The following is a 14952-nucleotide window of genomic DNA, read 5'->3' on the forward strand; positions in this document are numbered from 1 at the left end:
CACCACATGCTCAGGATCTATATCCTTGGAGGATAATCTACGCAAACAGGAGCGTAACGCTCTGCAAAAGGAAGTTCATCTGAAAGGCAACGGTATTATTCAACAATCTGACATGACATTTGCTCAATGCTGAACTAACCACTGTTCATTCAAAACGTTACTGGGAGACTTCCATCACAAATGAATTGGGGTGTTTGAGGCCGTGTTGAGTCTACACAAAACCCGAAAGAACTGCGGATGTTATAAATCTGAAACAAACTCGGGGATTGCTGGAAAAGCTCTGCAGGTCTGGCAGCATCTGTGCAGAGAAATCAGAGTTAACGTTACGGAAACGTTAACTCTGACTTTTCACAGATGCTGCCAGACCTGACGAGCATTTCCAGCAATTTCTGTCTTGTTTTTGTGTTAAACTTAGATTCTGTAGTACAGTAGTTTAAAATTAAAATAATACAAGCAAAAATATGATAAAGTAATTGATAAAAGCAAGACGTTCTGACGTTTTGCCATTTAGAAATTAAAATTAGAGTTAGGTCCTCAAGGGGATATAGTGAATAAAAGCAGCAATCTCCTGGACAGTTCTGAGAGCATGTTTGCCATGGAATAATTTCCAATAATTTCTGCCTTTGAATGCAATCTTTTTTTTAAAAAGCACGTATTGCGTCAGGCAAGCACTACTATTACGTGACCTTCCCCACCTCAATTGCATTGATATTGATTGACTAGTCATCCGGGAAGGTTAATCGATGACATGTCCTGGTGTCATGTTCACCTGTAATGATTCCTGCATGTATCACAGGATGTGATATTTGTCGGGCTTTTTTTTTGGATAAAGCTGGGTTTGAGAAGTCCGGCTCCATCGTGTGGAGTCACCCAGCAGCCGGAAGTAGGCGGGGATCCGACTTGAGACAACTTGGGGGTTAAGAGCAGAGCAAGAGGAGGCGGAGATCGCTGTGCACCAGCTCCCGACAAGCAGCAGCGTCCAACCCGGCTCTCAAATCCAACAATGCTCTTCAATCTGCTCCAAGTGGCGGTGCTCCTTCTGAGTGTGGATTGCGAAGCGGCTGCCCGGAATTCAGGTACAGTCCAGTAAATGCTGTGTGGAGGATCCGAGAGCCGCGGCTAATCAGTGTGTGAGAGTGTCAGAGCACACACCGAGAGTTCACAGGGCTGTACAGTAAATCCTTCACTGAAAGTTTGGACCGGATCACTGGTTTTAAGTGTGAACTCCCCTTGGCAGGAGTGATGGATGTGCAAAGGGAAGGAGCAGGAGTTTGCACATCTGCGAGCATCCTGGAAGCTTAAAATTAAAAAAAAAATGCTTGAGTACCCGGCAAATCTGGAGAAAAATAGATCCATAAACTCGATTAACTCTAGTATGTATCTCTACGGATATTGTCTGATCTGCTGAGTATTTTTCCCAGTATGTTCTGTTTATATTAAAGGTTTGAACAACTGATTTCCGCCGATTTGGAAGCATAACAGGCAGGGGATAGAACGGCAAAAAGTTGCAAGTTGGCATTGGGTTCTGATGGAATACAGGAATGGTACCACGGTAGCTGATTAACGAACTAGTAACAGTGCAATACTTTATACTTCATTATTAGTAAAGCTGTATGGTTTTGATGTTTAATCTCACTCTCCCCACATGATACTTAATAACAAACGCATAACGAAAAGAAAATTGAATACATAAATTTATCTTGCGTTTGTCACCACGTTGGCATATGAAGTGCTGTGATGGGCAGTGTTCCTCTAGGCAACCTCAGGCAATCATTCTCAGTCGTGTGTTCCAGAAATAACTGAACACGCTGCTGTTGGCTCCATTAGTGTTTGGCACTGTTTCATTTTGCCAATGTTCTCTTGATTAAAATGTAATTTATTTAAACCTTCGTACTTTGTACAAGTGTGAATATTTATGTTTTCTATATGTTTGCAAGTTGCACATTTTATCAACTTCATTATTGATTCTCTTTCAAGGGCGCATCTAAAATGTTTTGAATTGTGAGGTTGGGATAGAGTATGGTTACCACTGAGGAAGGCTGACAAGTATAAAATGGTAAAAACAATGACTGCAGATGCTGGAAACCAGATACTGGATTAGTGGTGCTGGAAGAGCACAGCAGTTCAGGCAGCATCGAAGGAGCAGTAAAATCGACGTTTCGGGCAAAAGCCCTTCATCAGGAATACAGGCAGAGAGCCTGAAGGGTGGAGAGATAAGTGAGAGGTGAGTGGGAGTGGGGAGAAAGTAGCATAGAGAACAATAGGTGAGTGGGGGTGGGGATGAAGGTGATACGTCGGGGGGGATGGAGTGGATAGGTGGAAAAGAAGATAGGCAGGTAGGACAAGTCATGGGGACAGTGCTGAGCTGGAAGTTTAGAATTAGGGTGAGGTGGGGGAAGGGGAAGTGAGGAAACTGTTGAAGTCCCCATTGATGCCCTGGGGTTGAAGTGTTCCGAGGTGGAAGATGAGGCATTCTTCCTCCAGGCGTCTGGTGGTGAGGGAGCGGCGGTGAAGGAGGCCCAGGACCTCCATGTCCTCGGCAGAGTGGGAGGGGGAGCTGAAATGTTGGGCCACGGGGCGGAATGGTTGATTGGTGCGGGTGTCTCGGAGAAGTTTCCTAAAGCGCTCTGCTAGGAGGCATCCAGTCTCCCCAATGTACAGGAGACCGCATTGGGAGCAACGGTTACAATAAATGATATTAGTGGATGTGCAGGTAAAACTTAAATGGATGTGGAAGGCTCCTTTAGGGCCTTGGATGGAGGTGAGGGAGGAGGTGTGGGCACAGGTTTTGCAATTCCTGCGGTGGCAGGGGAAGGTGCCTGGATGGGAGGGTAGGTTGTAGGGGGGGTGCGTGGACCTGACCAGGTAGTCACGGAGTGAACAGTCTTTGCGGAAGGCGGAAAGGGGTGGGGAGGGAAATATATCCCTGGCGGTGGGGTCTTTTTGGAGGTGGCGGAAATGTCGGCGGATGATGTGGTTTATGCGAAGGTTGGTAGGGTAGAAGGTGAGCACCAGGGGCGTTCTGTCCTTGTTACGGTTGGAGGAGTGGGGTCTGAGGGTGGAGGTGCGGGATGTGGATGAGATGCGTTGGAGGGCATCTTTAACCACGTTGGAAGGGAAATTGCGGTCTCTAAAGAAGAAGACCATCTGGTGTGTTCTGTGGTGGAACTGGTCCTCCTGGGAGCAGATACGGCGGAGGCGGAGGAATTGGGAATACGGGATGGCATTTTTGCAAGAGGTAGGGTGGGAAGAGGTGTAATCCAAGTAGCTGTGGGAGTCGGTGGGTTTGTAAAAAATGTCAGTGTCAAGTCGGTTATCATTAATGGAGATGGAGAGGTCCAGGAAGGGGAGGAAGGTATCAGAGATGGTCCAGGTAAATTTAAGGTCAGGGTGGAATGTGTTGGTGAAGTTGATGAATTGTTAACCTCCTCGCGGGAGCACGAGGTGGCGCCAATGCAGTCATCAATGTAGCGGAGGAAGAGGTGGGGAGTGGTACCGGTATAATGACGGAAAATCAACTGTTCTATGTAGCCAACAAAGAGACAGGCATAGCTGGGGCCCATACATGTGCCCATGGCTACCCCTTTGGTCTGGAGGAAGTGGGAGGATTCAAAGGAGAAATTGTTAAGGGTGAGGACCAGTTCGGCCAAACGAATGAGAGTGTCGGTGGAAGGGTACTGTAGCAAATGTGCAAAATACATTATAGGTCAGTGTGGAACAGTGCACTTTGTTAAGAGCAATGAGAGGACCATTCTTAGAAACTAAAGGATGAATGTGTTAAAGGAACAACATGATCTAGAGGGATAAATTCACAAATTATTTAAATTGAAAGAATGCTACTGAAAAATAAAAAAAAAGGTTCTTTTCTAAAGAAACAAGAATTCAAAAGTGGTAAAGTCTATGTTAAAGTTGTATAGAACCTTGGCTAGATGACACTTAGTTATGGTCTCCACATTACTGGAAGGATGTTTAGGCACTGATGAAAGTCCAAAAACAAAGGACATCAGAACAGAATAATTATAAAAATAAGGAAACACTGGATAAGCTGAGTCTTTGTTTTCTATGTTGAAAAGGGGTATTCAAAATTGTGAAGCAGTTCAACATGGAGAAGGTCTTTCCTGTTGTGGGGAAGTCCAAACTAACATCCATTAGTATAAAATAACTATCAATAAATAAAAAAAAATTGGGTAGAATCTTCTTCACTCAGAGAGTGGCTACATTGCAGAACATTCTACAACATGGGGCAGTTGAGGTGACTATTACAGGGAAGCTAGATCAATAGATCAGAAAGAAAAAGAATTAAAAGATTTGTTAATAGGTTGAGATGATGTAGTGTCTGAAGAAGTTCATGTGGAATTAAAAAACAGTCTATTTCTGTAAATACAATGTGACATGTGTGTGCAGTAGCAATGAGACAAACATAATTTGTTTCCTTGTTCTTTCGGTGAAATATTAAATTGTTGATCTCAAGGACATAGAGGTTGGGATGGAATTTGTGCAATAGTTGTAACTTTCACAGAAGTGTTTCTTGATATCTAAGAGTGTATGAGCGCTGATGTAATAATTTGGGTCACAGATTATATTTAATTTGAAGAGCAAAATCAATATGCTGTCGCAGAACTAGTGTTACTGAGCTCTGCAGAATTAGCAAAGAATCAATGTCGAGGAAAGTTACACAGAATTATTGAGGAAATTCATGGAGTGAGGAAATACAGGTAAAGACTGCACATTCCCTTATATTTTAGAATAATAAATCTTTCAGTTTTATATTTTTCAGCATTATGTATTATTCAATTTAAAAGTATATTGACATGGAAGAGTTTAATATGTTGGAAGATCCAAATCATTTTATTTTTGGCTGCCATTCCAGTATTGTGTCGACAAGGATCAGAATTGAATGCCGCGATGTTATGAGTTATCACTTTGTAAGACAAACATGCATGAGCAGGTAGAATACACTGTTATTTGCATAGGAGTTTAAACATTTTCATAGTTATTTTTCCAAATGAAGCAGTGGAAAATATGTGTTACATTAAATATTACTACTGTCCTGCACTTTGGAGGGCAACAGCAATGTCATATTGAGTGGAAAAAGTAAGAGGGCAGTTAATAAGTTGTATTCTTCTACTTTTTCTAACTATAAATTATATATGTCATCTGCTATGATCAACATCCAATATACATATACATTTAGGAAATGCTAGCTGTGCAAAATACTGGATTCACTCTAATCAGTAAAGTCTGTCCACTTCAGGTGATCCACAGAAGCAGAATTAATGTGCCAATTTGTTTCAGACAGGTTACTTCTAGACTATAAGATCCTAAGATGTCTTGACAGGGTGAATGTAAAGAAATTGTTTACTCTTGTGGGAGAATCTAGAATTAGGAGTGTGTTTAACAGTAAGGTGTCATCTGTTTAAGATAGAGGTAAGCAAAAATTTATTTTTTCTGAGAGATTTGTGTCTTTGGAACTCTCCTAAAAGGGACTAAAAGCAATCTTTGAATATCTGGAAGGCAAATGTAGATAGATTCTTGATAAGCAAGTGGATTGGAAGGTTATCTTGGGTAGGTAGGAATGTGGAGTAATTAGATCAGCCACGGTCTATTTGAATGGTGGTGCATGCTGAAGAAACTGAGTGGTCTACTCCTGCCCCTGATAATTGTACCTTTTTTAATTAAGTGCTTAACAACAGCAAATTACTTCATTACTTCTCTAGGTGGTTTGAGATATCATAAGATAGTGAAAGAATGCATGCTTTTGCTGTGGTCCTTAGTTAGATTTTGTACATTGAAGCTGATCCAGATAGAATCCAGCACAAGAGATCTTAAATTAATGTACCTTTTATGATATTGCTACACATGGTGAACATATTTCAGAGCACAAATAGGTTTTGGATACTCACTGAAATACAAAAACACTGCCTGAGATGATGATGAGGATTTCTGAATGCCATTGTCATAATGCATTAGAACATTTTGAAGTTAGAAAATGACCTCATTCCTGCATTGAAACTAAAGTGTGGTGGGATCTCACTCGGCAATTAGAAAAGGAATGAGAATTGGTGATCACATTGAACAAGCCAGTTCTGCATTTGTGACTCTGCTGTCAAATGAAAATATGTAAACTTGGAATCAGTTTTCCCAAAATGATTTTCTTTTTTCCCCTGAAATGTAAATGTGTATGGATTAGCCTCCACCTTTTAGAGCAAGCAATTTTTAAACTAGCGTCAGGCTACCAACACATAAACACCTTTAAAGGCTATGTAAGCTGTAGAAAATTACAGTGAATACTTTTTTTTAGTTTTGTGAGTTATTGGCTTGCCCAGGCCTGTATGCTATTCAGAAAAGCTACATTAGGAGAACTTGATTTAAAAGTGTTGATCTGAGAAGCATACAGGTGGTGGGAAAACATGACTCTCGACTTTTATTAAAATGCAAGGAATTTCTAAACATTTTATGGCTCCCAACTATATTTGATATTGTTGTAGTTTATTGAATGAATGTCGTAAATATTAATTTGAGGCAGCTCAACTACCAGACAACATGAGAAGGAAGGAGTACTGCTGGATATCTGCCCTCTAATTCACTCTTTCCATGCCTTCTACTGTCCTCCCTAAATGGAACTTGGCCATTTTTTGAACATTGTTATGGGCCAGATCAGGCCCCTCAAAATGTTTTAAGAAGGTAGCCCAGATCCTAACTCTTTCTTATTTTAAAGGCAAATGTTAAGTACTGTGTTCCAGATACAAATTGACTGGTCAAACTCCTTGACATTAAACAAAACACACAGTTTATTTAAACACAGTAGTTAAAATACAACCAAAGAAAGATGAATTTAGAATGACTTAACTCTATTGGAAAACTTAACAGAACAATAGATATAGTGACTATTACTAATGAACTGTTCCAATATAGTAACTTCCCATGAACACACCCCTTGGCACAAAGCTAAATTCAGACACAGATTATCATATGCAATCCTCCAATCCAGGAGGGAAAAAAAATCAAGAGAAAACTCAGGGAAAGTAGCAGCCATTTACTGAAGCTTCCAACTCTTTTGAGATCCCAACAGCTTCTGGTGCTACTGAAAAACCAAAACCCAGAAATCCTGATCTGTGAGAGCTGGCTACTCCCATTAAGGCTACACCAAAGGCCTCCAAAGCTGTTTACTCCAGTGGGTTTGATAGACTGCTTGGTACCTTTGCCTTATAACCTCTCTTAAAATTAACAGGGAAAGTAACCTCTTAAAGCAACAACATTGTCACAGCAATTAACTTGTTGCCAGAAGTGAGGTTAAGGAAATTACTTGAATTCTCTGCCTTCCTGTAGCATACTACCCTTGCTATGTAAGTAAGGAGGGCTAGTGGTTATTGTATCCTCTCAGTTTATCATGAGGACAGCTACAGATCAATCAGAACCTAACATTGCAGGGGAAAAGTAGTTCTCCTATAACAGAAGCTCTATTTAAGAGATCTGTCCATGTGTAGTTGCATGATAATCTTAATAAGCCCTGGCACGCAACAAATGGGCCTTGAACAGCAAAGAGAAATTAAAAGGAACATTAATGGTGGTACATCCTCAATAGCAGCATGAAGACCCTGAATGAGGGAGCACACCTAGTAAGCGTTTCCTTTTTTTTTGCCTTTCTAACATCAGGAGGTACACAAAAATTCCTGCAAGTCTTAAGAAGGATTCCTATCCACTTTCGAGTTTAACTATTCAAATTTAGGATATTGAAAAGAGTACCCTGATGCAGCCGTCTCTGAGGAGTTACGTATTCACTAGGAACCCACTGCATAACTATTAAAAACCAAGAAATTTAGTCAGACTAATGGCAGAGTAAAAATGGTGAAAGGCAGACTTATTTTTTTCTTAATATCTCTACTGCAGTACATCTGACTTGCAAAATAGCAACTAATGAAGAAATCAACGAATATTGTAGCATCTTTGAGATATTTTTGTACTGTAACTGTAGTAAGTACATTTAATGTATCAAGCAGTGGGACTTTTATAATGAAAAATATTTGTCTCAATCCTTATGCTGTAATCCTAAGCAGTTTTATAGCAGCTCTGAAGGGATCTTTGCTGGTTTCAGGACCATCTATAATTTAAGTGAGATAAGCCTTTTTAGTCGGAATTGCTCACAGACTAATGCTTCATAGTTCAGCAAGCTCTCTGAGATCTTGTTCTCAAATGTTTTAGTTTCATTTTTCACATTACTTGACTGTCTCTTTGATAACTACTGCTGCTGCTTTGGAAAGCTTTCATTGCTAAGAAGGGACTAAACATTTATCAAAGGAAACCTTTAAAATAAGCATCAAAACATCTTGAAAGAGGGATAGTGTGAGTATTTTTTTTAAACCTAACAACTTGCTTTGTTCTGGAATGCCACTACCTGGAAGAGTTCTTTGGTCTCAGAATCCTAAAACCTTGTAACAAATGTACGAATGCAAGACATTCTCTTGGAAGGAAAGGCCACATCATTTTATTTTCAAATTGTAAAAAGAACTTTGCAAGTGCTTACCTTTATTATGTTTACCTTGTTTCTTTTATGTCATATTATTTTGCAATATTGGAATAGATTTGACATTATTCAAAATTGGAGCCTAAAATAAAAAAAAAATCAGTTTTACACATATAGTGGTATCAACAAGCGATCAAGCATGCTCAAAACCTTTCACTGCTTGATTAGATTTTTGCATTTCAGCACTAAAAATACTTATCTTGCCATTTCCTGATAAAGGGCTCCAGCCCGAAACGTCGCTTTTCCTGCTCCTCGGATTCTGCCTGACCTGCTGTGCATTTCCAGCAACACACTCTCAACTCTGATTTCCAGCATCTGCAGACCTCACTGTCATATGTTGAACTTAAAGCACATACTATTCTAGTTGATTCAGCAGATTAAGAATTTCAAGTTTATCCAGTGAATCTGGTAACATTCTGGAAAAAGGAGATCATAAGTAGACCATTTTGAAGTCAGCAGGTGTCTCAACAATAGAGCAAGTGGAAACAAATTACAACCATATTAGCAGGCATTTGTCACCAGAATTGTATGTGATCAGAATAGGTCTAATTTATAAAATTCATAATGGAAAATAATGCACTCTCAATATTTAGAGGTTTGTTTCACAATTTAAAACTCTGAAATTGGGCAGAAAAGAGGGAAAATTGACTCCTAATCATGGTGAACATTGCCTATGGAACTTCCACTTGCAATCAATATTTATTGTGCTAAAGACCATACTAACTGATACTTTTTCTTCTGCAGAAAATAAGCATAAGGAGTTGACATATGGCCATGAAATATGTACATACAAAGCTGACGGTGGGGATTGCAAAGCTATAAACAAAAGATACTACTTCAACATATTCACACAGAAATGTGAAGAATTTATCTACGGGGGATGTGGTGGAAATGAAAACAACTTTGAAACCATGAAAGAATGTCTGGCCAAATGTAAAGGAAAGGGTAAGCTAACTAACCTCACTGTGATTGTTCAAATATAACATACCTTTTGAATCTGGAAGTATCAAAGAAATTGGGCTGATTTGAGAGACTATTAAACAGGTAGGGGAATGGGTCATGGGCAGGTTCCTTTTCAAAGGGTCGGTGTGCACTTGTTGGGCTGAAGGGCCTGTTTCCACACTGTAGGGAATCTATCTCTCCAAAAGATGCCAGTGATTTGTTATTCTCACCTGTAAACTTTCTTGGGGTTTTATACTGAAGGCTCTTGTCAGGCAACCATCTAAGAAGCACATCTTTGCAGGACATCTGGGACTTACATGAATGTGAAAACAATCACATATCTCAGTCTGAAAAATATTAATGAACCTGCAAAGTCTGGCTAAGAAGTTAAAGTTTGAAATGAATACAGAAAACAAAATAACTTGAAAGAAAGATTGAGGTTGAATGGTGAGTGAATCGATACAGAAAGAAAAGATTTTTAAAAATTAACATATGGTGCTTGTTTGCTTAATTGGGAGTTGGTCTGAGTGACCTAGGGAATCCCCAAGCTGGTTGGAAAACCTATTTGGGGTCCCTGACACTGCATGTAAAGATTTTAAAGATGGCAGGGTGATCAATCAATCATTCATTCCCTCAATCCTTCACTTTCTGTGCACCATCCATGCCAACCTATGTCCATCTACTCCTCCTTAAGATGACTGATACACTGTTGTGTGTTGGTGGTGGTAAGAGTGAATGTTGAAGGTGGTGAATCGGGTGACAATCAAGTGGGCTAATTTGACCTTCAATGTCAAGCTTCTTGAGTATTGATCGAGGTGCACTCATTCAGGCAAGTGGGGAGAATTGTAGGTACACTCCTTGTAGGTGGTACGTTGGCCCTGTTTACTTTCTGACTTACAGTCAGTCCCGCTATAACGCAGTATTTCCGTTCTTGTGAAATCCCGTGTTCTGTGAAAGTCATGTAATAGCAGCACCTTTTAAACTAATGGGGCTGGAATTGCGTTATAACCAATACACGCTTTAAAATTTCACATTTTAGAAACAGTGTCCCTAATTCATCAAACATGTTATCGCGAATTTGTGTTAACAAAATATGCCTTATAACAGAAGGACCCGTACTTAATTCAAATTGTTATGTCCTTTAACTTCACACCATTTACTGCATTTGAAAAGTGAGTCAAAGGGTGAGGTGCCATTTTTGAGAAATCTCTCAAGGAAATGTGTGTCTCAGACAGAACATTCCTGATTCAATGTTTAGCTCTATATGTTGATCAATTGCTAGCTGACTTTCTGTTTTGTGGTTGAGCATGTTAAAAGGTCATCATCATTTCTATCATAATATCAGTCCATTGGTGTTTTGGTATGTGAGGTGCTGGAAAGTAGTGGGCCAGGATTTGCTGGCAAAATAATGATGAGTCTATTGGTACTCTCTGTTATGCATGCAAAAACATCAGATGAGAGGCAGATGTGCAGCTAAATTTGTATGTCCAGAAGGTGCAGTCCAAATTGTGCCATTCAACGATTAGCTTTGTGAAAGAGGCATTTTCTTTGCCAGTCTCACCATTGACATATGTCAAATAGTATGAAGTTACTGTATTTACACAAGAAATACAAATTAGACCTGCCAAAGAGAGCCCAGCTTGAGGCTATTATAGTTTGAGGCTTTTTAGCCATGTGGCATGTATTAATTACAGTCTCTTTCACATTGAAAATTAAGAAGTAAAAGTGGAGAAGTATAAAGTTAATATTATAAACAAAAGAATCTAAGAAGGAATCATGTTAATCTCTTTATCTGTAATTACTCTATTAACAGTCTATTGGCTATCTCGGACCTAACTGGCATAAAAGTTCTCTTTCTATTTACTTATCTCCTGTTCATCCTTTCCTGCCAACCACTTGTCCTCTTGTCTCAAACTGACTTTAGAGATTTATGTGAAATTAGGGTTGATGAGTGTCGAGGAAATTACTTAGTCTGAGACTTCGAGACTTGTTTCAAGAAGCTTTAATTTTGTGAACTCACAGAGAGGCGGCCACAATCTTCACTGTCTCATAGCACTCTCTCAAACTGAACAGTCAGCCTATAATTAGACAGCAATATATACAACTTTGCTTACATTCTGCACTTTACAATAATTCAAGATAAAGATAAGCACAGTGCAGCGATCAACTTTGTTCTTTGATGTTGCTCAAGGACAGAGAAACTAATGAGCTCAAGATGCACTCCAACTAAAGAGCTTCAGACACTCTCCCTATATTTCATCAAACTATAATTATACAACCTCAGTCTTTATCTCTAGCAATATTTTTCCACTACAGATGTGAGCTTGAGAGCCAAGGTATGTTTTACCTAGGTCAAGTATCCCATCATGCAGCAGTGTGCCACATTCTTACTACTTCCACAATAAGATGTACCTTATCAACGGATAGGAGCTGTTGAAAAGGGTGTGGAAGTCTTCCCAGTTATGTCAGAACATTGCTCTTGCTCACCTTACAAGGAAAGTCTTGGCTTCCCTTGCCTCAGAATTGGTCCATTGCCTGCTGGGGTTTAATCCAGAGGTATTTTCTTATAGTATTTGTCAGTGTTGATTTGCCATTGCCTTCTACTATTTGAGGCAGGACAAAGACTAAAAAGTCTAGCTCAGATGCAATTGAAAGCAAACTGTTGGTGCTATTTCGAACCAAATGCCAGTCTATGACCTAAATGGTCTGTCTCCATGTTACATTCAAACTGAAACACGTACTTTCTTTTTAAAGACAGTTATGTACTCTGTAATATGCAGCAGCAAAATATTAATTTACAAATTTTTGTTTTTTATTTCAAACAGCAAAATTTCTATAAAATGAACTTCCACATTAAATATATCCATTAGGGTATCAATTCTAACATTTCCATTGTCAGCCTGTCCAGTATGTACAGTGTTGTTGTTAGTAACCAAACCATAGACATCATATGCAGTCCATCTTAAAATCTATTCACCAATAACTGTCTGAAAGTCTCAAATGATTTATTTCCGCTGGATGCAAGATAACTGTCCTTGCTTCGTTGCTAACAGCACTGTTGGGGACTCATTACTAAGTGTATCAGATGTTTGTTGCCTTAGTTGACTAACCCCTCAGTTATAACAAAGTATAGTTGGAATCAAAAAATACTTTTCTCCCCCTCAATTTGTTGTACTGAAGATGTTTCTGGCCACATAGAATATGATATTGAGAGAATAAACACTGTAATGACTGAAATTTATTTTTAAGTGATGAGACCATTTATATCAAATGGAAAAAAGAATCTGTTACTAATCTTTCATCCCTTTTTCAGAAGTATTGCATATAATGCACACTTCTCTCAAAGTCTTGTTGAAGTCATTAGTTTTGTTATGTTTGAATGCATCTGACTGAACGGTATATAATTATTCAGACATTGATTATTTCAAGCTAGCCATATACGCCTCCTCCCAGAGAAACAGCACTGCTAACTTGTTTATGCTGACCATTTACTGTCTCCCTGCTAACAAAAGGTTATTGAATCAGGACAAAGTTGGAACTTAAGGTCCGGAGTATGAGAGTAGCATGAGAGGCTGGATTAACACAAACTCTGAAACCCATGGCAACACATTCAGAAACTGATCATTCTTCTTGCATTCCATGAAATTGGTTGAGCAAAACAGCATGATTTATGGCACAATGACTAAACTTTTCAACTGCATGACTTAAATTTTGGCAACTAAAATGCATTGCAGCTGTAAATCTTGAAGAGCAGCCCAGTATTTTTACACAAATAGATAGCACAGAGCAACAGGCACCAACAACTGACAAATAGATAGCACAGAGCAACAGGCACCAACAACTGACAAATAGATAGCACAGAGCAACAGGCACCAACAACTGACGTGGCTCATCATGTTTTTAGGGTATCATTCTCATACTCAAAAGATAAATCTTGAAAATGTGCAAATGTTATCCTCCAAACGATTGTAAACTTTTGAGAAATGAGTTATTAATGCAAATAATATCTGTTCCATTCTTTATTAACTCTTGACTCTAATCTCCAGTGTCTGCAGTCCTCACATTTGCCTACTTCTCTTTTATTCCCAATGTGTAGATAGCTAGCATTTTGTCAATGATTCAGAGTTGATGTATTCTAGGAGGCTCCTGGATGGGTTTAGGTGGAGAGTTTGGTTGTGTCAGAGACATGGTTGTGTCAGAGACATGGTTATATCCCTTGGACCTAGAAAGAGTTTTGTCAACAAATCTTTCCCACTTGCCTGTCCTTGGTGGCCACTGAAGACTCCTGAGTGAAGTGCATCTAACCTTTGTTCTACTTAATCATTGATCAATCTTGAAAATATATTGATCACTTGGAATGCTTCTCCCATTAAAAGTCTGAGGAGTCCAACTTCTTGGAACAACTATGAATCTACCCCACATGTTTAACTGTGAGGCCCAGGTCTGTGCAGCTTACAATTAAATTTTAAAAATTGTCTTACCAATGGACGCTACTGTAACTCTATTCAATTCATTATATTGTTTCAATTCTTAGTTGTAGCTACAAATTTTGCTTAGACTTCTTGCAGCAGTCTTTTTCTAAATCTTGCTTCACTTGCAGCAAAATGTGTAGGAAAGGTATTCCTTTGGGGCTTATACTAATTTTGCTATCTTTAGAAGAGTTGCTAAAGGTGCAGGAAAGTCCAATCAAAGTTTGGGCGTATTGTACCCAACCTTTTTGGAGTTCACATCTCAGTTCGCACAATCCATCCTGGGCTTGCCAGAGATTTGTCTTCAGTGCCACTGCCTCACCTCCTGGAGGTGATATTTGTATCTGGATATCCCATGATAATAAAGTCACTTGGATTGCTGGGTTCTTGCAAGGCACGAATGCAAACCTAGACCATACAGAGACATTGCTTGCAAATTTTTTTTATTCATTCATGGGCTGTGGACATCACTGGCCAAGCCAGTATTTATTGCCCATCCCTAATTGCCCAGAGGGTAGTTGAGATGTAGGCCAGACAGGGTAAGGATGGAAGATTTCCCTCCTTAAAGGATGTCAGTAAACAAATGGGATTTCCGACAATCAGCAACAATTATTAGACTCTTAATCCTAGTATTCTTTTTTAAATTTAATTCAAATTCTACCATCTACCATGGTAGGATTTGAACCTGGGTCCCCAGAATGTTACTTGTGCCTCTGGATTAATAGTCTAGTGATAATAATACTCAGATATCACCGCCCCCTGCTTGCAATGAAAATACCTTCTTTTCACAGGTAAAGTGAGGCTATCAGCTCAGTTGGGCATAGCTTGATAGGATTCTTGAAAGGGAGAAATTAAAAAAAAAATCAAAAGTGAGCATTCTCAATGACAACTGTGCAATATGCAAATTATAAAGTAACCCCAAGCAGCACGGTACACATAAAAACATTGCTGAAATGTCTTGCAGCAACATAACAACTTTGTCAACCATCTAATAGGTTTAAGTAATGCGTTCTGCTA

The 14952-nt window shown here is 39.3% G+C and overlaps 1 protein-coding gene across 1 annotated transcript in view; it reads left to right on the forward strand.

Moving 5' to 3' along the window:
• Nucleotides 1-778: 778 nt before the first annotated feature.
• Nucleotides 779-14952, forward strand: part of LOC140482090 (carboxypeptidase inhibitor SmCI-like) — a 46818-nt gene continuing 32644 nt past the window's right edge. Inside the window, exons 1-2 of the mRNA XM_072579039.1 lie at nucleotides 779-1076; nucleotides 9269-9469. Coding sequence (XP_072435140.1) covers nucleotides 1004-1076; nucleotides 9269-9469 — 274 coding nt within the window. The 5' untranslated portion in view covers nucleotides 779-1003. The remainder of the gene's footprint in view (nucleotides 1077-9268; nucleotides 9470-14952) is intronic.

This window comes from Chiloscyllium punctatum, chromosome 10 (assembly GCF_047496795.1).
Source record: "Chiloscyllium punctatum isolate Juve2018m chromosome 10, sChiPun1.3, whole genome shotgun sequence".
In the NCBI taxonomy this organism is placed as follows: Eukaryota; Metazoa; Chordata; class Chondrichthyes; order Orectolobiformes; family Hemiscylliidae; genus Chiloscyllium; species Chiloscyllium punctatum.